This window comes from Tachysurus fulvidraco, chromosome 4, assembly GCF_022655615.1.
Source record: "Tachysurus fulvidraco isolate hzauxx_2018 chromosome 4, HZAU_PFXX_2.0, whole genome shotgun sequence".
Taxonomy (NCBI): Eukaryota; Metazoa; Chordata; class Actinopteri; order Siluriformes; family Bagridae; genus Tachysurus; species Tachysurus fulvidraco.
In genome coordinates, this window is record NC_062521.1 from 28,566,302 (window position 1) to 28,591,157 (window position 24,856).

The 24,856-nt window shown below is 37.6% G+C and overlaps 1 protein-coding gene across 4 annotated transcripts in view; it reads right to left on the minus strand.

Annotated features, from left to right (window-relative positions):
* Positions 1–244: 244 nt before the first annotated feature.
* The window catches only part of gpm6ab (glycoprotein M6Ab), a 58,516-nt gene continuing 33,904 nt past the window's right edge, over positions 245–24,856 (minus strand). For 3 of the 4 annotated variants that reach the window (XM_047812714.1, XM_047812715.1, XM_047812713.1), the window contains 6 exons: positions 15,879–16,071; positions 11,788–11,944; positions 11,148–11,301; positions 8,843–8,919; positions 8,073–8,138; positions 245–3,761 (listed from right to left, as the gene is read on the minus strand). In XM_047812714.1, coding sequence (XP_047668670.1) covers positions 3,609–3,761; positions 8,073–8,138; positions 8,843–8,919; positions 11,148–11,301; positions 11,788–11,944; positions 15,879–16,071 — 800 coding nt within the window. In that variant the 3' untranslated portion in view covers positions 245–3,608. Of the gene's footprint in view, positions 3,762–5,250; positions 5,641–8,072; positions 8,139–8,842; positions 8,920–11,147; positions 11,302–11,787; positions 11,945–15,878; positions 16,072–24,856 lie in introns of those variants that run through there. The other variant, XM_047812716.1, reaches the window with a different exon arrangement.

A 24,856-nucleotide genomic window follows, 5' to 3' on the forward strand; every position in this document is an offset into this window, starting at 1 on the left:
AGGTCCAGCTCACCCCAAACCATCTCGATTGGGTTCAGGTCTGGTGACTGTGGAGGCCATGTCATCTTTTTTTTCTCCTCACTATTTCTAGAATTATATTCGTTTTTCTCTTCTACTGAATTCTAGCCTAAACTCTAAATTCTAGCCGAATTCTAGACTGAACAGCTGAAAAGCTAATGATCTCTGAATGCATACACAAATTCGAGATTTCACTGAAAATGAAATAAGAAAAACAGACAACGAATTCTTTTTTTAACAAGTACACAAGTGTCTTTATTTCTGCAAGCAGGTTTAATTCTACAGTTCAAAAAAAATGAAGAAAAAAGGGGAGAAAAAGCCACTGTCAAGCTGTTGGCACATGTATGTACAAAAACTCATTAAATTTACAGCCAGCAACAAAGCATTCTAAGTGAAAATATAAAAGACTGACGAGTGAGAGAGAGAGAGAGAGAGAGAGAGAGAGAGAGAGAGAGAGAGAGAGAGAGAGAGAGAGAGAGAGAGAGAGAGAGAGAAATGAATACTGTATATGCAACATCAGAACGTTTTGTTTTCTGCTTCAAACTAGGACGAAACTCAAACACTACAACCAAGTAAGATATTTATACTTTAAGACTGCTCCATTATCTACTTGAATACTGCACACTAGAGGAGGAGGAGGAGGAGGAGGAGGAGGAGGAGGAGGAGAAAGAGAAGAAATAAGCAAGACAGTCAGTGTAAAAAGTAAAATAATCCTTTGTCTCATTTATTTGTTTGCTTTTTTTTGTTTGTTTGTTTGTTTTTTTGTTTGTAATCAGTTAAAAACTATTTTATAACCATGCCACAAACAACAACTAGACTCAACAGTCTTTAGCTAATACAATGATTTATTTATTTATTTGTTAATTATTGTTCAGTTAGCTGTAAAAAACAATGCTGGAGATTGAACTGTACAGCGACTTACCAATGAATTCAAACGCTTAAAAACGTAACAAAAAAACTTTCAAACTAAATCAAAATGGATGAGAAGATAAAAAGAGGACGGCGTCAGGTTCTGAATCAGGAGACACTCAGGGCAGTTACAGGTGGCTAAATCCAGCCCAAAGGGTTTGGTCCAGATCTTTATAGATCAAACCATCAAATAAAATTTAATGGATTAAATATAGACAAGAAGAAACAGGGCACTGAATCGATCATGTCTGGAGCAAATAATCAAATCAAATATTGTTTTTGTTTTACAGTTTTTTTTTATTAGATTTATGTTTTTCATTAGGATTCTAATTATATTATTCTAATCAATTTAATCCAAAACAACAAGCATAGTTTATTTATTACTTAAAAAAAATAAATAACTGTAATTCTTGATCTATTCCATATTTGTGTTCCACATTATTCACCCAAAACATCAGCGAGTGTCTGAAACTCTTCTGAAAAGCCGAAAAACAGATGTGTGCACTGATCTAGATGTCTCGTGTGTATGTACAGTGTAGAGGATGTTCCAGTTCTACTGAATCGTGCCTTTAAGCGTTTAAAACATTTAAAAGCTGAAAAATAAGAAAAGAAAAGAAAAGCAAAGAAAAGAAACATGGCAGAGGTTATAGTTAGTGAGATTATGGCTTGTGATGGATGACAGAAGAATCTACAGAATCTCTCCAAGGCAAATCTAAACCAGGAGCTCGAACAGCACCAAGTTCTCACTTTTATTTCAAATTTAAATTTTACTCACACAATTCTAACTAAGCTCAGAGAGACTATTCATCATCATCATCATCATCATCATCATTATTATTATTATTATTATTATTATTATTATTATTATTATTATTATTATTATTATCTGATGTTTATTTTATTCATTTATAGTTTCCAAATTTACATAAAAAAAAAACAACAAAAGAAGTTTAAAGTACTCAATGCAAGTTAATAATTAAATATTATTCATAATAAAGACATTTTTGTAACACGGATTTATTAATTTAAGTCATCACCGGAATGTAATTCTAAATGTCAAGCAAATTAATTTTTGTCCCAATGTAGCAAGTTTCCAATTGTTTTTTTAATAATAATAATAATAATAATAATAATAATAATAATAATAATAATAATAATAATAATAATAATAATAATAATAATATTCTTTCTGGATGCAAAATTGTGCACTTTTCAGCTTGACGGACAGCCTGAGACGAAGCACCAGTGTCAAATAACATCATGAAATATTTCACTTAAAATAAAAAGCTACAATTGAGCGATAAAAAAATCATTTTATGATTTCATTTGAATGTTTATTTAATCCAGAAATTTTCTCCAACTAAATTTTTTGAGCAAACGCGCAAACTTTATAGCTTTTAAAAACCGTTTGAGACGAAGCACCAGCGTCACAGCTTCTTCATGTTCTTATAAGCGTATGTTTCTCAGACTTGACGACAACTAAGATACAACTTTTGAAATTTTTGTAAAAAGACATTTTCTAAGGTTTAAAAGAGTTTGCTGGAGAAGAATCTGTGAAATCGTACAAGTTTGGTCACATTTTAGCTTTGGACGATTAGAAAAAAATACGACGCAGGAAGGCGAGTAAAACCACGTAAATGAGGTTAATGTCATAGAAAAATAATCAGGTTTATTTACGCAAACTGCTTTTCAGAATTTTAAGGACTGTGATTATGTCCAGGAGTTAATTTGCTAAAATAGTCATACTGCAAGCTGAGGGATAAAAATCCGACATTTAAAGTTTGTGTATAATATTTAATAAACCCTTTCTGAGAAATATCAAGGAGTTTAATTTTTATGCTGAGATTAAAAATGTTAGACTCGTCTTATTTATACCAGAAGTATAAATAATAGAGTAGCTAAAAATGCAGCTCATTTTCTGCTTATATTATCAGACATGAAAAATCATCATCCTCTTTCCTCTGATCTGGTTCATTAAAAAAAAATAAAATAAAAAAACAGATCTGGATCATTAAAAGCTCCACAAGTATAAAAACAGTAGTTTGACATGTTGTCGGTGTGATATCTTTTAAGACGAATGGCTCTTATTCGTTAAAGTCGCTTGCGGTCAAAACAATCTTTGGAGTAACTTTACAATTGTTTACAATAAATGCAAATGATGGGCGAATCGTATGTAATGATCGTATGTAAATTGTATGCAAATTAGGAGCTAGTGGGTGGAGCTTGTCTTCAGCTAAAAATGTATGAAATCGATTTCGGTGCTGCATCATAGATGTACAAATTTTGTGAAGCGACTTTAACAGATAGGAGCCAACAAAACAACCGACGAGGCAGAAAAGAAAAGAAAAAAAAAAGATAAGAAAAAAAGAAAAGTAAAAAAAAGAAAAAAAAGAAAATTTCATGGAAACAGTAAAAAGTGTAAAAAGTGTGTGTGTGTGTGTGTGTGTGTGTGTGTGTGTGTGTGTGTGTGTGTGTGTGTGTGTGTGTGTGTGTGTGTGTGTGTGTGTGTGTGTGTGTGTGTGTGTGTGTTCATCCTGCCGCTGGTCCTCTAAACAATCAAATTCATTACATATCATTATATATGTATATGTGTGTCTGTGTGTGTGTGTGTTTTGTTCAGGGAAGGTAAAGGGCATGCTTGGGGTTTTGTGTGTGTGTGCGCGTGTGTATGTGTGTGTGGCTTATGTGTAGGCATTGAGGCGCTCTTTGGAGCGAGTGGAGTGGATGTCATGTAGCTCCTGCTCCTCCTTGCTCTTGATGTCTTCATACTTCTGCAAGCGGCACGCATCCTTCACGTAGGCCCAGTTCGCCGCCAGGACCATCAGGTAGTGCACCTGCATCAACAGAGCCGTGCCGGCCACAGACACGGGGTTAGTATGCTACCGTACGCAGGGAGGTTACTGCACTCACAAATGTAAAAGCAAAAAGAAAAAATTGATTATATTGTTATAATAACAAACACTTCAGGATGCAGGAACATGGAGGGACACAGGAAAGGAAGTGTTTAGCTCTGTAGTTTTAAACCACTTTGGTTACCATCGCAAACACACTCGAGTTACTGATTATCTACAAAACGGTGTGTAAGTTTACAAGGGTTAAGTTCTGAAGGATTCCTGGCTTTTGTTACTGGTGAACGTGGTGGTTCCTTTCGCCCAACGGGTCCAACATGACCTCATAGATACTGAAGTCAGTCATGTTGCTACAGTAACTAGTCAGTGAGTCGATATTCTCTAACACTACTGAATCTGATGTGACACGGTACACTACAATGTCGATTCTTAAGGCAATGATGTCATACGATACATTTTTCATTTGGAACTGCAATGCAACGCTTTGAGAGTGGACAATACTATTTAACCTAAAATGATAAAAGATCATAATTCTTAAGGCATTGAAGTGATATCTGAGGATACTACTGAATCTGATGCGTTATGATATCTCACGATATTATTGTATCTGATGCGTTATGATATTTCATGATACTACTGAATCTGATGCGTTATGATATCTCACGATACTACTGAATCTGATGCGTTATGATATCTCACGATACTACTGTATCTGATGCGTTATGATATCTCACGATACTACTGAATCTGGTGCAATATGTTAATATTTGATAACACTACTGCTGCTGAATCTGCAGCATTAAAAAGATATTCAATGATACTACTGAATCAACTGTAAATTATAAAAATATTAGCTGGAACTGTTAAATATACTGTATTGTTAAAATATTTGATGATACTACTGAATCTACTGCTTTATAAAATATCTAATGATACTACTGAATCTGCTGCTTTACATTTGATGATACTACTGAATCTACTGCTTTATAAAATATCTAATGATACTACTGAATCTGCTGCTTTACATTTGATGATACTACTGAATCTACAGCTGTATGATATATTTGATGATACTACTGAATCTACAGCTGTATGATATATCTGATGATACTACTGAATCTGCTGCTTTATGATTATATTTGATGATACTACTGAACCTTCAGCTTTATATATCTGATGACGCTCCTGAATCTACAGCTTTATATTTGATGATACTACTGAATCTACAGCTGTATGATATATCTGATGATACTACTGAATCTGCTGCTTTATAATATATCTGATGATACTACTGAATCTGCTGCTTTATAATATATCTGATGATACTACTGAATTTGCTTTGATACAATTTTGTTTCATAAGGCAGTTATTTGTTATTTCCGATTCAGTGTTTGAAACAACGTTAACCTCAAATAAAACCATACGTTTAAAAATAAAACAATTTAATATTTTAATCTAAAACTGATATATAATCTAATTTTATTTTGAATCCTCAGAAGCCTATATGCTACAGCTAGCTATAATAAAATTTCCAAATGATAGCCTATTAGATGAGTTGTGTTTAGACAGCCATCACTGAACATCCCTGCACAGATAGCTAGCTTGGACCACCATGTCACTACGCCGGATACAGGAAGTGGAAAGAGGAACTTTTTTAATGAAGGTAATTAAGGGGACGTCGTTAGGATTTGGGGTGATTTCCATGTCTGTGTGTCATGGCCAACAGAGTCGACATCCCAGAGTGAGTGTGTGTGCAGTGAAGGACTGCGGAGTGGGTGGGGCTTCAGAATCGTGTGCAGTATCTTCCCAGGCTCTGGGTAACCAGTGTGACGTAATTACGCACGAGAACAGAACTGGACACCATCTGTCACATGACCAATGACATCACACAGACACACAGGACAGAGAGACAGAGATGACGAGTGTCACTACAGCACACTGAATAAATAGATAAAACAGTGCATTCACATACGTCATGTGACCTGTTTGTTCTCGTTAGCGTCTAATTGATGACAAAAAATTATATTAAAAATATTGACAAAAAAAAATCATAATTAGTGAAAAAAAATCCAGTGATTTATTTTAATTAAAATGTGTTATCTTCATCCAACAAAGTATTTTTTATGTTTATCTATTGTTTTTATATTTATTATTAATATTTATCATGTAATTATTTACTATTGATTATGTTTAGTTATTGTAATATCTATTATTTAATTATTATTTATATGTAGAAACTACTAAATTATAGTAAAAAGTGGTATAATAAAATAAAGGAAAACATTTTATGCAATTTTTTTGTTTTTTTATTTACTTATGTTTTTTTGCAATTATTAGTCTAATGTATTTATCTATTTATTTGTTTGTTTGTTAATGCAGTTTATTTCTTGAAACTAAAAGAAAAAGAAATTAATACATCATAAATCCAATACTGAAGAACATTACAAGGTAAAAAAAAATCAATGTAATTATAATAAATTAAATTACAATTGTGATAGGTCTCTTTATTTCCTTGATAATATTTCACTTTCATTCCATAAGGTTTTGTTTTAGTTTACTTTTTATGCAGATAAGTTTCAGATATTTTAAATCCGAAGGTATAAAACGCAGAGCCACCAGGGGGCGTAATTTCACTGTAAATGTTCCGGTTTGAAACAGGACGCAGTGCCGAGGTGATGATGTAATTATATAATAAAACTAATGAGGGTGACGAGAGAGAGAGAGAGAGAGAGAGAGAGACACACACACACACACACACACACACACACACACACACACACACACACACACACACACACACACACACACACACACACTACTTATCCAGTATATATCTCCCATTTATTTGTCTTTTCTGTGGGGACAATGAAGCCTTTTTTAACAAGGTGCTTACACACACACACACACACACACACACACACACACACACACACACACACACACACACACACACCTTTCTTTTTTTACTTTCCTCTCTCTTCTTCTCCTCTCCTCTGTTTCCATGGCAACAGTGCCCCATGCATTTTCAATGCAGAGCATTCCTCACTCTTTCTTCGTCACTCTGTGTCCCTCCCTCAATCCCTCCCTTTCTTTCTCTCACTCTCTCTCTCTCTTCTCTACACCTTCTTCTCTCCCACTCCCTCTCTCTTTGTTCTCCTTCTCTCCATTTTCCCTTTCTCCTTCTTTCTCACTATGTCTCTTCCTCTCTTCCTACCTTTCTCCATCGCTCTCTATGCCCCTTTCTCTCAAGTCTCTCTTTCACTCTACATCCCTTTTTCCTCCCTTTCTTTCTTTATTCTCAGTGGTTTCTTTCCCTTCCTCACTTTCTCCATCCCTCTCTTTCTCTTTCTATATACCTCCTCCCTCCCTCTTCCTCTCTGTTCTCCTTCTAGCCCCCTCTCTCTCTTCCTTTTTTCAGTTCGATATACAGTACAACAGTGTGTTTCCCTGAGAAATTCATAAGCTCTCTATATAACTCCTATATATTATAATCTATACAAAGAACTTTTTTTGTCCTTTTTCAGTCTCTCATGAAGCCGCAATCTGTCTCTTACCTACGTTGCACATTCACATTTCTATTAAAATGATTTATATCTCTAATATATTTATTTATATATTTACTAAGAGAGAGAGAGAGAGAGAGAGAGAGAGAGAGAGAGAGAGAGAGAGAGAGAGAGATACAGTGAAAGAGGCAAGACATAGAGACAATAATAAAAACAACAAATATTATAAAAGAAAGAGAGGAAGAAGTAAATAAAACAAATACAAAGAGATGGAGAAAGACAGAAAGAAGAGAGGTGGAGGAGAGGTTTAATCACTAGCCTGCACATTAATCTCAGAGTTTTTAATTAAAATAATAATATAGAATTGTGTTTAAATGTAACACACTGCAGTGGCTTGGTGTCTAATATTTGACTATTAACTCCAAACCTGTCGAAATGTGTTTAAATTCTTGACCCTAACCTTTAAAATTTGAATATTTTATTTTCGTTTTTATTTTTTGTTTTGTTTTTACTATCACCAACAGAGTCGCTAATCATTTTACAAACCACCTGCTCCTATAAATGGAAAGAAGTGAAATGAGGTATATAAAAAAAGGGACCAATAATAGGGTGGGAGAGAGAGAGAGAGAGAGAGAGAGAGAGAGAGAGAGAGAGAGAGAGATGTGATAAGACTTACAGTGATGTACTGTACAGAGAACGATAGAGCAGTGATGAAGTGATGTAGTGTAATAGAGAGGCAGAGAGATAGAGCGAGAGAGAGAGATGTAATAGGTGGAGTGATAAAAAGGCTCACCATGGCGATGACGGCCACTCCTGCCCCCACCAGAGCACAGACAAACAAGTGGAACGTCAGATCCAGCTGGAGGACAAAACCAGCAAAAGAAAGAGAGAAATAAAGAAACGTCCAGAAGACAAAAACAAGCAAATATCTTAATTTGTTTCGAAAAATCTGTTAGCAGAATCCTCAAATCTGATTGGTTGAAATTTTTTATTTCACTATGTTGTCTTACTCCAATGCCCCAAATCAGAAAAAAAAAAAAAACCTCAGAGTTTCCCACTTTGGTGACATTTAGGTTCGTTCGACTCGTAAGTACGATCTTTCTGGCATGACTCGAACACACCGTGAGCTACACTGAGACATTTACACTTATAATTCTCTCAAATATACGTAAACGTAAAGGAAGTCTATAGTGTAACGTCAAAAAAATCGAGAACCGAATTAAACTTGAGGTCAATATTCATACAAGTTTTCCATCTGAGATAATTCACTGTTACATACATTAATCGTAGCTAAAAGAAACAAACTATGATTGAATTAGCTGAATGAATATATCTGGACTAGCGGAAAGCGCATCGAGATCTTCTTAGCTAGCTCGAAATTTAGCTAGATGACCGTTTACAGCAAGAAAGCAGAACCAACTGATATTTTCTGTCATGTTATATCTCATCGGTTAATTCTGCTGAACCTACAGAAATCATCTATGTTATCATTTATAATCTCTGTTATCAAGTTCTAGAAAGTTCTGTCATTATCCAAGCCTGGATGCTACGGAGGGTACGGACCTCGTTAGATTGGCACATATTGCCGAAGCTCTCGGTGCTGGTGCAGATTTTCTTGTCTTCGCTAGTGGTTACGATTCCTGAAAGAAAATCCAAAGAGGAAGATAAACACATTTTATTTTTAATGAACAATGCATTTATTTCAGGGCAAATCGCAACTCATAACCGGAGCTGTCAATCAAAAAGCCGATGGGACGAATTCTGGATTTTGATTGGTCAGAAAGGGTTGATTCATTTTCTATATAGCTGTTTGTGTGTGTCTTATTTCTATACATTACATCATACGTTATACATTCATGGAAGGAGTCTCCTGTCTTGTGTCTCGTGTGGACGTTTCACGTGAAGCTTTCAAACATTTTCAGGACAGAGAACTTTCAGATTTTTTTCCCTTTTGCAGCATGACCCCAAGGGTTTTACACTTTAAATCCACTGCAACTGGCTGACAAATAAAAGGAAAAACGAACATATAAAGGCTTTTACCACTGAATTAACCCTGAGGTCTTATTGCTCTAAACCCCTGTGCTGTTACCCCCAGGGGTAGAGGAAGGTTTTACACATGTAAAGAAGCAAGATTATGAACCCCGGCCTTTTCCCCAGGGTTATGAACCTCTGCTCTGAAGCAGGATTAACACCACAGCAGTGTTTACAAACATTACGGCTTGTCGCTTAGCAACAGACGACCAATCAGATACTGAACAGTGAATGAAAACCTCATATCAGGTGACAACCAGGACGTAGAAAAACCGCTCTCTATCTATCTATCTATCTATCTATCTATCTATCTATCTATCTATCTATCTATCTATCTATCTATCTATCTATCTATCTATCTTTCTTTCTTTCTTTCTTTCATTTATATAGCACACATTATACAACTGACGTTGCCCAAGGTGCTTCACAAACAGTCATATAACACATTTAAATTGAGAGTAGCATACTATCACAATACAGTATACGAAAAATAAAAAAACAAGCAGACAATTAAAACAACAGAAAGCAACCCTATCACTCGACACAACCCACAGGCCAAGCCCACTCATGCCTCTTTTCCACCGGAAAGACCCGGGTGCTGGTTCAGAGCTAGAGCTGGTGCTGGTTCACTTCTAAGAACCGGTTTGCCTTTCCACCGGCTAGAGAGCATCACAGCGCCGAGTGTGACGTCACTGTATACGTGTCACGTGTCCCAGCAACGTTAGCGCAGCAGCGGCAAACACAAACACAACATCAACAATGGTGGATGTTGCTTTACTGTTAATGTTCATGGCTTTGTGAACCTACATTAACACCCAAACGCGGCGAATAAAACGTGTACGTGTGGCTCCGTGTAATCTGTATAAACGGAGGTCGTGATCGAGAAAGTACATAACGTTATTTTATCATTAACACAGAAAAAAGTTAGCCTTAGCATGTAGCTACCTACTATCATGTGTGCTGATAATGTATCATATCGCGGTAAAGTAAAAGTGTATTAAACATTAGTAAACTTAAGGTACATTATCAAATGCGCTAACAGTAGCCCCGCCCATAGCTCCTGACACAAACGGTTCTTAAGTCTAGACCAGCAATGTTTTGGTGCTACTTAAGAACCACTTTTCCTGGTTCGGAGCCGGTGCTTTGCGGTCGAAACAGAAAGAACTGGTTCTAAATTAGGCTCCGAACCAGCACTCAAACTGCCTCGGTGGAAAAGGGTTATCAGACTGCCCCCCCATGCTACCTCTAATAAATGGATTTTTAACAAGGCCTTAAACACACCCAGGATCTTCACAGGTTTGGTCTCTTCTCCAAAAACTCCATGACATGGAACACAACTGGAGCCGATACAATCACCGTGTGACACTGGAAAATTAGTGGAATAAACTTCTGGAGTTAGAACGATAGATCTGAACTTTTTTTCCCCACTGATTTGAGAGCATGATACGAGCCGTTATCTAAAGCGGTCACTGGCTGCATTTATCCAATCTGACCTGTTGTTCGTACCAAAAATGAAAAAATGCAAGTAAGAAGAAAGTTGCAGCAGGAATTAGGAAACATCTGATAATAAGGAGCCAGGATTCAGTGTACATCAGTAACAAAGCGAGATATATGAGCAGGATCAGTGAGGTTCAAGCACTTTGTCACGTTAGAGAGAAACGTAAAAGTCCCAGCTTTACCTCTGACACTGGAGATCATATCATTAAAAATAAAACATCAGCACATTAATCAACACCGTCAGACTGACCAATCAGAAACAAGAATTCGACCACGCTCTGGTATTAAAGTGTTAAACCTGAGCAAAGTCTTCCGGTGCAGTCTTCCGGTCACTACCTACCAAACTGGCGCAGATCGAAGCAGAAGTTGGTTCCCTCAATCAATGTCATGTTCTGACAGGTTTTCCAGATGTTGAAGTACATAAAGACTGGCAGAGAGGTGAAGGCCATCACGCCCAGCCAGGCCAGCATGAAGACATAGGTCAGCATGATGAACTGAGACAGACACAGACAAAGTAATGAAGCATCTGACGATCTGATAACTAATGAACACTTTTTTTTTATTTTATTGAATGTCTGTAAAGATATTATGGGGGAAAAAATAAAACTTCAAAGGATGTAGCGGAGATCGTTGTGGTCTCTGTATAAGGTACAGTATATAATCTAGTAAAAAGTCTAGCACATAATACGTAGATCAAACTTCAAGATGCTGTATGAAACGTCGTTTATTTTAGCATGAACATTATTCATGTTTATTATTCATTATTAATTAAGGAAAGATACACACTGTCACACTACATGATGTAGCTGAGGTGGAGAACAGTCAGAGCCAGAATTCATACCCCATTCTGACACTGCTTACATTTCTCTATCTGTTTTTTTTTTTTCCGTCCCCAGTGGTTTCATTCTCAGCTCTTCCAGGAAGCTCAGTAGAAAACAAAGCCCACATACGGTATATTGTACCGTAGCCGTGTGTCTTACCCAAGCGCTCACGCAGCGCCCACAGGTCGTGATCTTGAAATCTCCATACAGGTCACGGATGGCCCCAGTGGTGAAAAAGCCCTCGACCATCAGCAGGATCCCGTAGACGAAAAATGCTGCAGCCATGCCGTAGATCACGTACTTCAGGATATCAATCCTGCAAAATTCAATTCAATTCAAGTTTATTTGTATAGCGCTTTTTACAAATAGACATTGTCTCAAAGCAGCTTTACAGAACATAAACATAGAGCAGAAGGTAAACATAAGGAATAATAAAAGAAATAACGAATAATAAAAGAAATAAGAATTAACAGAATAAAAAATTCAAGATTATTATTAGATATGTATATATTTCACATGTATTTGTATGTATACAATACATGTGTATGTATTTATTCCCCTATGAGCAAGTCTGAGATGACTCAGGCAGCAGTGGCAAGGAAAAACTCCCTTAAATTGGTAAAGGAAGAAACCTTGAGAGGAACCGGACCCAAGGGGGAACCCATCCTCATATGGGTGACACTGGTGGTGTGATTGTAATATACAGTCAGTTAAATGTTGTATTGGTGTAAGGATCATGGACTTCAGATCTCCTTAGTATCACAGAGTCTAACTGGAGATGTCTCAGGATTCTTAGAGTCGGCCTCGGTTCAGTGGACGTCCAAAGTCTACGTCCCACAGAGGACGTTGGGAGCTGGTACAATGTCTGGATGCCTCGGGATGAGTACAAAGAGAGAAGCAGTGGAGAAGGATTAAAATATCTGCTGTTCATAAAAATGTGCAGGTCTGATGTACTGGTGCATGATATGATAGGATGTATTATGTTTGTGTGTACGTCTGACTAAAGAGATGAGTTTTTAATCTACATTTGAACTGGGAAAGTGTGTCTGAGCCCCGAACACTATCAGGAAGACTATTCCAAAGTTTGGGAGCTAAATAAGAAAACGCTCTACCACCTTTAGTAGACTTAGATATTGTGGGAAATAAAAAGTACACAGTGAGCTCGTCAAACCCTTTACCCTGGTCTTATGTTCAGCGGAGCTTCTGCATAACTATAATGTTTTGTGACTGGCTCAGTTTCCCTGATAAATATGAAGTCATCACTGATAACATTACAGTTATGGGGAAGTGGTGGCTCAAGTGGATAAGTCTCTGGGTTGTTGATCGGAGGATCTGGGTTCAACTTGACACTGTTGTGTTCTTGAGCGAGGCCCTTAACCCTTACTGCTCCAGGGGCGCTGTATCATGGCTGACCCTGTGTTCGGACCCCAACCTCTGACGTCGGGATATGCAAAGAAAGACTTTCACTGTGCTGTGATATCTGTGACAAATAGACTGCTTCTTCCTATAATGTATTAAAAATGGAAATATTTCTTGCTCTTGTTGTATGTTTACTACACTTACTGCATTTCTGGTTCATTCCTACGATCATAATTCCAGTATTTTACAATCGGTATCTGAATGACAAAGTTGAATTTTATTTATATTTATATCAGATATGTAAACAAGTCATGTGTAATCTGTAGTCGTAGGCACAGCGCGTGATCAGATGTCGTGTGAAGCTCTAAGAAGCTCTGTGTTCCTTTTAAATAGCAACGCCACTTGGCTTTTCGTCAGTCTCGCATAGAACAAGCTCTCCGTTTGTTCCTAAGAACCGTCAATACACCCAAAAATGAGCGTTTATCACACAGCTGTACAAAGAGGACATTGATGAAATTGATGTGTTACACACATTTAAATAAAGAAAGGCTCACAAATTGCCATGTATGGTCAAGAACCTCCTTTTAGAAAGCTTGGTATCCAGGCCATGGTTCTGCTTGTTACAGGCAATATGCAGCATGTCTAAAGGACACAGAATATGAACTTCACCAAGGATGATGAACGGATACTGCCGCGTGAAGCTGAACGAGACAAAAAATGCTTTATTGTTATGGTAGCCTACATTTATGAACATTTATGGTCGTCACTTCTGCTGTTCGGAAATGTAATCTGCTGAAACGAAACAGAAACAGCCATTTATCACATGGAGCAAAGAGTTTCCTGCCCTCATTCAAGACACATTTGTGTGTTACAACTTTAATAAAGACCTGATTTAAGATGCATTTTATATAAATTATTTGGATGGAATTAACTTATAACCAGGGGTCACGGTGGCTTAGTGGTTAGCACGTTCGGCTCACACCTCCAGGGTCGGGGTTCGATTCCCGCCTCCGCCTTGTGCGTGTGGAGTTTGCATGTTCTCCCCGTGCCTCGGGGGTTTCCTCCGGGTACTCCGGTTTCCTCCCCCGGTCCAAAGACATGCATGGTAGGTTGATTGGCATCTCTGGAAAATTGTCTGTAGTGTGTGAGTGTGTGAGTGAATGAGAGTGTGTGTGTGCCCTGTGATGGGTTGGCACTCGTCCAGGGTGTATCCTGCCTCGATGCCCAATGACGCCTGAGATAGGCACAGGCTCCCTGTGACCCGATGTAGTCCGGATAAAGCGGTAGGAAATGAATGAATGAACTTATAACCAGTGTTCATGCAGTTACACTTTTCTACCACTAGAGGCATACAGATAATCCGTTTGCATAAACACTGGGATTTCCTCCTGTGCAAGAAGAAAGTGATAAATAAGGCTCAATGAGTAGAAACCTTCGATGCTGATAAAGAAAGCACTAATTACTTTTAAGACACGAGTACTTTTAACGAGAGAGGCGGAGTGAAGAGCTACACTTCCTGTGCCTGGTTTTCAGTGGAAGCTTCAATATCACTGCGAGTCATATCGATATGATCTAAAATCATCAGATTTATGAAATAGGTTGAGTAAAGGAAGTTTCCGACACTGCATGCGAGTGTTTTGTTACGGCCTCTTTTCATTGTTCTTTAATATGGAGGTGAAAATGTTGAAGTCTCACATTATTGCATTTCAGTGTGTAATGGTCAGTGGGCGTGTGGTACAGAGCAGAGAAGGAGCCGGTGACTAATGCAATCTGCTGCTAACATCATCATGTTGTTCTTTCCATCCTCTTCTCCTTCGCGTCCTCTCTCTCTCTCTCTCTCTCTCTCTCTCTCTCTCTCTCTCTCTCTCTCTCTCTCTCTCTCTCTCTCTCTCTCTCTCTCTCTCTCTCTCTCTCTCTGTAGTAGAGGCAGTGAGCAAGTGTATTATGGCGACCCAGAGTGATTTCAGAACAATTTAATTCCCTGAGTGGGACCAGAGCCAAAGCCTCATGCTCAGACCTGGAAGATCAATCTTTCCTCTCATCTTTCGTGTGTGTGTGTGTGTGTGTGTGTGTGTGTGTGTGTGTGTGTGTGTGTGTGTGTGTGTGTGTGTGTGTGTGTGTGTGTGAGAGAGAGAGAGAGAGAGAGAGAGAGAGAGAGAGAGAGAGAGAGAGAGAGAGAGGGTGGATAGAGAGATTCTGCAGTGCTGTGTCAGTTAAAAAAAAAAAAAAATTCACATATGTGCAGTCTTTATCTTTTCTATGTGTCACAATACGGCCATGTTAGAACCATGATGGAGCCACAATATGACCATGATGTGGCTATAATCTGACTATACAAACCATATAACCATGACATACTGTAATGATACGTTTACGATAAAAAGATTAATCAGCCATAACATACTGTAACAATGATACGGCCTTAATAAGGTTATGATACAATTATTATCCAGTCCCTCCAGGTAATTTGACCATGATACAACTAAGATATGAAGAAGAAGAAGAAGAAGAAGAAGAAGAAGAAGAAGAAGAAGAAGAAGAAGAAGAAGAAGAAGAAGAAGAAGACAGGCATGGTGGATGATAACAGCACAATATGATCATTGTCCATGGAATGACCATGAATACAGCCATGACATGACTGTGATAATGCTATGACATTTCTCTGATATAACCATCTCTTCATCATGACGTGTACGATTGGCGTAAATTTGCAAATGTCGAGAATTGATGACAAATATTTAGTAAATTTGGCCCACATAAAAAAACATTACTTTAAGTCACCACTAGAGTCTTAGGATTTTGGGATTGGACCTAAGTGTAACTTTTCTTCTAGTCCTTAATGCCTAAAACGGTATGTGTGTGTGAACTCCTTCATGCCAGTCACTACTCACATGGTAAAGACGTCCAGGGTTTCGCCTGTTGATCGGACCATTTCGAAATAGGTCTGCAGGATGGTGACGGTGCCGGAGAGAGCCTCATGCCCACAGCCGCAGAAGAGCGCCACGCCAGCATACAGCAGGATGGTGGCGATGAGAGAAGCGTAAGGAATCCCGCTCAGGCATTTAATACAGCACTCAGAGCAACCTACAGTACAGCAAAACAAAAGAATACATCAGAAGATTACAATTACAATTTTGCTCTCTTCTGCTACACAAAAAGATTCTCCTCTTTGTGTTTAACGGTTTCTTGAAAGATCTCCACTTATACTGTACTCTTAAAGCAATAAAATACGAGACCAGAACTTCCCTCATCAAGCGTTTAATCCAAATCGCTGTTTAAAACACCATTAATTAGAATTTCTATTCTCCTAAATATGTTTGCTAACTAGATAATGCTAGTTAAATTGAGTAACCTCAACACAGTTTATTGGCAACGATGAATATTCAACAACAGACATGGACGAGTGAATAGCAACCCGTAACGGATGTGCGAGTCTAATAAGTAAGTAAGTAAATGTAAGTAAAAAATTCGGGTCAGGATCAATCTGGATCTTTCTCTGGTAAAAATGGGCAAGAAACAGGAAAACATGTCAAAGCAAGTTTAATAAATCATAATGGGCTGTTATGTATGAACAGGTAAGCGGTAACCTAGTGTTTAAGGTGTTGGTCTACTGATCAGAAGGTTGTGAGTTCAAATCCCGTGGTCACCAAGCTGCAACTGCTGGGCCCCTGAGAAAGACCCTTAACCACCATTTGCACAAATGTTGGTTTAGATAAGAGTGTCTGCCAAATGAACATGTCCACATTCTGTATCATTCATCTAAGGTTTTTTTTTTAAGTTCTAGCAGTGGCTTGTATTTAACTTTCAGCTTCATTCATTCATTCATTCATTCATTCATTCATTCAGCTTCATTATCATTTTCAGGTTGTTTCTCTCTTAAAATCTTCACAGCAGATCAATATCTAAAGCATGTCTGTCCAGAGCAGAGTGCAGTAAACCCATGATGACGTGTCTTTACAAATATAATCCTCACTAGTGGACAAAGGAGCCAGATCTATCCTGAAGAACTTTTTCAGGTCACTATACAGTAGGACCATGAAGATGGTGAATATGCGATTCAATTTGCCATTCTGTGTGGCAGCAGAGCTCTTCTCTTCACCCTGAGCCAGTTTATTCCAGTTCGCTGTCTTGCAGTGGGATACTAAATGGCACTGTGACCAATCCAGACTTCCCTGCTGAAAGATTTACAGCCATACTGTAACATGCCTGCATGCAAACAGCACACACCGCAAATTACATGCTGTTGTCCCTCTGCGGGTGAGATTTACGGGGGCTCGTAAACCGTGACGCCGTCTCAACCAAACGATACTCTGGCAACTGGCCGATATCGGCATGCACCCGTGTCCAGATTACAGTACATCGCTAGAGCGGATGTTGTCAATCATCTTAGGGTTAGGAGGAAAAATCTGCTTCTTACAACAAAAACAGTCAGATTCAAAGACTCTGATTCACTCTTAAGTCTGTATGAATGAAGCACATCAACTTTTGCCCTGAAGCCAAAACCAACCATGGTAAAGCAAGCTAATATTCATGCCTCTTTAGTCTTTAGCTCATCCATTCATGATGAAGCATGACCATGCGTATTTAATTTCAATCAATGTTTATAAAATCACATCTGCACTGTGTCCTCATTACCATCTGCTACGTACACCTTTCCACTACCTTATGTATAGAAGGCAGTATTCCAGATGTTAGCAAACATATATCACGCTTCTTCGGTGGCACGGTACAATTCCAGAGGAGCTGCTAGCGCTGAAAATAACACTCCGAAGACGAGACGCCGCATCCTGATTAGAAGAGCTGCAGTCCTCGCAGTGAGAACTCTTATTACAACAGCCAAAATAAAACAGTTACTGCTGATTAAACAGACACTTTTTTTCAGAAAAGGAGCATTTATTTTCTTTAAACGGGAGGTCCGTAGGTGGGTCCGAGCGGCGTCCATGCGGCGGGTGAATCCCAGGCAGCATGTGCTGATACATGACCCCACACTGGCTCAGGTTATTACACTAATATAATCAGTTCAGCATTCCTTCAGTATGAAGTGTGCAGAAGTGCAGCTGTAGATTTCACTGTTTCTACCAATATTTGTGCTTTGAGTCCAACTTCCCACCATCATTATTTTCCCACATCCTGCCTGCTAATGTGTGGGAAATTTAGATGGAGATCTGATAGACACAGTGATCTGATTGACATCTGATAGTCTTCAGCAACAGAAAATCTCTCAGAATTAAGGTTGTTTTTAAAAGGTTTTATATGCCCCCAAATTATATTTGATTTAAATGATATAGATGACATTATCATCTGATTCTCTGTTTTTCTTTTGCATTTATTTTTGTTAGATTTTTATACCATATATTATTTTTTATTTGGTGTTTCTCTGTGAGATGAAAACAAACATTTCACTTCTCTACATCACACGTGTGTAATATGTATATGACAAATAAAGAACCTGGAACCAGGAACTTAAAATTCTATTAGATTTAGAATATTTATTATATTTACACTGTTCGGTTAAATCTTTGTCATAGTAAAACAAACAAACAAACAAACAAACAAACAAATAAATAAATAAATAAATAAATAAACAATCAAGGTAATAATCAGTATTATGTTATCATGATATATATATATATATATATATATATAGATATATATTATATATATATATATATATATATATATATATATATATATATATATAGACAGAGAGAGAGAGAGAGTTTCATCATTTTTTTTTATTATTTCTTTTTGTTTTGGTGGCAGTTTGTTTGTAAACCTTTATAGTACAGTCCATTATGATCCATGTTCTTCATCATCATCATTAAAAAAACAAAAATATATCAAATAATTATGTAATTTATTTTTTATTTCATTAAAAATCTCACTCACTTACCCCTACATCTATAAATGGACCAGTTTTTACTAAAAGCCATCAGGGATTAAAAAAGCTCCATCTGGTGCAGGATTTGTCATTACTTTATATAACATAATCATGTTGCTGGTGGTGATGAAGTGTCTTGGCCTGAAATAATTAACACCTGATGAAAACACTGCAACTTTTTTAGATAAAGAGTAGAATCTTGACCTACTGGTAAAGGTCTAAGTGAAATCCATCACTGTTCATTACTGATACCTGGAGTTAACATTTATTTCTGGAGTAAACTCATGTTCTCTTGAGTGTGTGTTACTGGAGCTACACTTCCTCATACTTCATCGTTCCCTCGTTCACCCTCAGGACCAACATGTTTCCCCAAACGTATAAATTAGCTTTCCGGTTGAAAATGCTGACGAGAGGAGATCCGGTGGACCCGAGGGCACGTTGAGTGTGTGTGTGTGTGTGTGTGTGTGTGTGTGTGTGTGTGTGTGTGTGTGTGTGTGCGGTGCTGCAGCTTGAGGTGAATTCAAGCCACACTATTCGTTCTCCATTACACACATGGGTGAAGGCCAACGAAGATGGACGCAGTGGCGATTATGAAGCACATTCATCTCACCATCATGTGCAGTGGTGAGTTATGATGCAAGTTATATGACGGACGTGAACCCGGTGGAAGCTCGAGGACGTGAAACACTTCCTGTCGTGCCGACGAAGGAAAATGATCAACAACGACGATGTTACTGTAGGTGATGTGAAGTTTTCAGATGGAACAAAATGCTCTGGAATGTTTTTTTTTCTTTTCCTGTTTTATTAAAAATAAGAAATATTCCATTTTTCTTCTGTATTAAGAACATTGTCTTAAAGCTAACATTTCTCTCTAATGATCAAGCCTGAGGTGATGGTGTGTGAGGAAAAACTCCCTGAGATGATATGAGGAAGAAACTTTGAGAGGAAGCAGACAGAAGTGAACCTCATCCTCATTTAGGTGACACTGAACAGGTAATAATGTCAATGTGAATATTGTCCTTTATACAACAATTTCTATACATGGTAAAGCATCATTTTTATCCATTTCTAGCTATGTGAAATGTTGTGGAACATCCATGAAACGAGTTAGTTCCTTTCCATTGCCAGCATTTCTATCTTTCAATGCTGACACTGGAGACTCCTTCCATAAATGTTAAATGTCCCCTTGCAAAAATGTCATACGAATGAAGGTATTAGAACGAACACATTATCATAAAGTGAACTGACCAATCAGAATGCAGCATTCTGTACTGAACAGTCGATACATTTACGTCACCGTTCGATATATTGTTGAAAGAATCGCAAACTCAGAGCCGCACCTTCGGCGTTCATTTAAAAATATAATCACATCACATCAGACAGCTCAAGTTCAAACTCCGACAGTACGATGACACACACTGAGAGCGGAGCGCGAGACGTACTGCGTAGGTGCCGAACAACGCTTTAACTCCTGAGTACCTGTAAAAAGGCTCCTCATTTATTATTGGTCCACTTCAGTCAGTAGTCAGAATCCAGAAATACAGCAAACTGACAGATAAGTAATATCTTTATATATAAAATATAAAATGCACAAAATTTTTATTTCTATTTCACTACATCTTTGTTTCAAAAAGTAATACTAGTCTTTAGCTTATCCAACATGCTTTGCCAAAATGATTTGTATAATATATAGATTATTTATTTATTTATTTGTTTGTTTGTTTGTTTGTTTGTTTGTTTGTTTATGTTTACTCTGTGAACAAATATGGCTATTATTCATATTTTTTATTCTATTCATTTATTTAGGTCAGTTTAAAGATGTCTATCCAAATAGTAAAAAAAAAAGTATTGTACAATTTTCATTTTTTGTTTTTTGGGGGAATATGGGAGTAATATTTGGGGGCAGATTTGGGTTCATCTTCTGGTCACTAGGTTCTGGTATGTTGCCTTGGTATGTGACCCTTGTTTCCCTCACATGCCCCCTGTATTTTTCCTCACACCTCAGCACTCCTCCCCGGGGTGTGTCAGAGTGCTGAGTAATCAGTTTATCCCCTGTACCAGTGTTAAAGCACCAGTTCATGCCTCCTCTCCGTCTGACCTGCCCTGACCTTCCAACACCAGCCATCTTCACTTATGTAGCCGGCGTGCTAAAGAGCTGCAAGGAACACCAGAGTCCACCAGTTCCCTGAGGGATTATACATCCCAATAACCCCCTCTTACAAAGGTTCATGAACTCTTCAGCTTGTCTACAGTCACTTCTGTTGAGCTCAGTGGAAAATAAAACGTCACAGATCCTGTAGATGAACCCAAAAATTTAAGAAAAACAAATAATTTATTCTCATTACTACTACTACTACTACTACTACTACTACTACTACTACTACTACTACTACTACTACTAATAATAATAATAATAATAATAATAATAATAATAATACACATTATTTATAGTGAACTTTTCAGTGGCATAATAGTTTAAAATACTGTACAATCAAATTGTCATATATAAAAATAATAATATATAAAAATGACAAAATAAAAAATATACAAAATTAATAATATATAAAAATAGATTTCATAAAATAAAAATAAAAATTAATAATACAGAAAAATAAATGAAATAAAAGAAAAATGCATAAAACATAAATAAACTTTATAAATTAAATAAATGAAAAATAAATAAATAAACATAAACAAACTTATGTTGAAATAAATGAAAAGTAAGTAAGTAAGTAAAGTAAAGTAAATTTAAAAAATTAAGTAATGAAAAAATGAATTTCAATAAAAAGGAGCTTAAAAATACCAAATAAAAAAAATATCAGTATCAAAACATAGGAATTACGTCTTGTCCTATTTTTTATTAGTTCATCCATCTTTACCTCTTTACCATAATTAATTTTTATAATCTGCTGACACGCCTTCCATGAATTTGAAATAAACTACTTTGCAGCTTGGAAACGAATCGATAGATAGATAAAGATATTAGAGTCCAGACATTAACACCACTGAGGTGTAATGAGATAAATATATGGGTCTTATACAATGTTGATGATTTAATAGATTATTTTATTCTCTTGTAGGCTCTGCTCTGGACTGTTCATAATTCATCTGTCAGGCGTTTATTACGACACGGTCGTGCGCTAACGAGTGAGTAGGTGGACTTGTGAGAAACTGATGTTACCGACTGCCACTTCCTGTTTGTGCAGTCACTCCTTTAATTCTTTAATTAAAGTTTAACGTGTTCGGATCGGTGTGACTGATGCTGATGAACGGCAAGCGAAGGAGTGACGGATTTACAATTAGTTGAACTTGGCACAATCACCTGAGCGGCACAGGATTTACACCACACTGGAGGTGGATTTATTTAATCATCTGACGGAAATAATTTGGGATCGTAACAAATAATCAGCACACATTTGTGTAATCTGACTTACTGACAGCTCTTAACTGGAAAATTACAAAGAGACAGATGAAGACACTTGAGGATGTAAATGGGGATATTTACTTCTCTCGTGCCCTTCTATTAACAGGATTTAGCTCTCCTGTGAGTTTGCCTTCCTCCTATTGGTGGATTTTCGATGAGCTTCATAGCATTCATTCATTCATTCATTCATTCATTTTCTACCGCTTATCCGAACTTCTTGGGTCACGGGGAGCCTGTGCCTATCTCAGGCGTCATCGGGCATCGAGGCAGGATACACCCTGGACGGAGTGCCAACCCATCACAGGGCACACACACACTCTCATTCACACACACACACACACACACACACACACACACACACACACACACACACACTCACACACTACGGACAATTTTCCAGCGATGCCAATCAACCTACCATGCATGTCTTTGGACCGGGGGAGGAAACCGGAGTACCCGGAGGAAACCCCCGAGGCACAGGGAGAACATGCAAACTCCACACACACAAGGTGGAGCGAGAATCGAACCCCAACCCTGGAGGTGTGAGGCGAACGTGCTAACCACTAAGCCACCGTGACCCCCAGCTTCATAGCAGCGTTGATGATTTTAAACAAAGTTTTCTCACACATGGAGAACTTCATAGAGATTTCAGCCATCACTGATCACAGAGGACTTAAATCTCCTGCCAGAGATATTTATGTTACACAGACTAAAAGCGTTAGTGAGCTGCAGTAACTGTTTTGATCTTTGAAGGAGGTTTAATTTTACATATATACTAAAATACTTCATTTCAACTTTTTTATGCCTATAATGTACATCATACTACTTTTGTGAGGATAAGGATGATGATGATTGTTGTTATTGTTACCACTCTGTTAGTATGTATTACTATTATTGTACTATATTTAAAGTGATATTACTAAATGCTACCTACCTCTTTTTTCTCCTTTTAGTTCACGGACATTTGTAATGTACCGAACGGAAGCTACATTGCTAATGCTAATTTAAGGCAAGCTTTCTTTGAGGTTCTTTTCTACTTATTCAGAATAAAGACTGAATAATTCAAAAAGACTATACGACAAAGCAAAAGTTTCATCTATGACGACATCTTTATGCAGATTAAAGATAATAATTGTTTGGATTTGGGAATAAAACTTCCTGCCTGTTTGGATTAATGGCTGGTTTGACAGATTTTTTTCTCCCATGTTAAGCAGCATGAGAACCATAAAGATTGTGATGAGGAAAATGTTTAGAAATGAAAATGAAATAAAGTAAAGCGTGTGTGTAGTTGTGTACGTATCGTCCTTAAATAATGTGCTTTAGTCATTAGTCTGGCTTTGATTGTGCAGCCGTACACACACTGCTGTCGAGGGTCGTACGAGCACATAATTACCAATAAAAAAAAAAATAATAATTTCCATCTCCATTTCCATATCAAAGCCATGTCCTCAAAAAAAAAAAAAAAAAAAGGTCCCCCCACCTCCCCCTTGTGTCTGAAACAAAGCGTCCCAGTGCTCCAGTGAGCATGTGCTGCCTGATTTGCTGCTCCCTGGATTCGGACCTCTTGTTATTTTTATCCGTTTGCGAGGCTGTAAGACTGTATGGAGCTCCACAGTGGGGCAGGAGGCAGGTGGGAGTAGTTAAAGCTGTCCCATAATGCCCCAGTGAGTGACGGGTGAGGCCCATGGAGGAGGCAGGTGCTTATTAAAACGCTGTGAGTTAGCGAGTGGGCTTTGTGTTAAAAAGCTTTGTGCGTTTCTCAGTCAGACACAAAGGCGGGGCGCGTTTACTTTTGCACAACATTGCTGCCTAATGTCTTAGTTAAATATAACACATAGAGAACGTTTTATCTAACTTCAGTTTTATTTGTGACATATTGTATTGAAAATATAACCTAGCTACTGTAGCTAACACCGGACACCGACGTCACGCGACGTCACGCGATGTCACGCTGTAACCGTAAACGTTTTTACTGCTAATTCATTAGAAGAACAACAGACTCTGATTCGTTAATAAATTCCCGATCCTTTAGTCAGATAATAACCAAGTAGCATCGGGGCGACACGTTAGTCGGTACCATGCGGTGAATAATTCTTTATTCATTCATTATTAAAGTGTGGCTCTAAAAGGGGGTCTGCAGCTTTTATCAATTATTCAGACTCTCCGCTGCCCCTCCATCCTCTACACCCTGTCTCTGTTTCAGCTTTCTTTCTTTCTTTCTTTCTTTCTTTCTTTCTTTCTTTCTTTCTTTCTTTCTTTCTTTCTTTCTATTATTCTTTCTTTCTTTCTTTCTTTCTTTCTTTTCTTTCCTTTCCTTCAAGAAAAAAAAAACTTAGCGAAAAAGCACAAACTCCTCCAGAGCCTAGCTAGCTCGCTAACACCACACGGACACATTTAACCAGCTAAACAACTTTACAACACATTTGTAAGTGTTCAGTAGATATTGAGAGATTTGTACACTTTTAATTTCTCTAGTATTCATTCGCAGATTTTCTGTCGTTTCTGGCTTGACTGTCGCTTAGCATTAGCATTATTTAGCCCCTGACGGGATGCTATGACTTAAG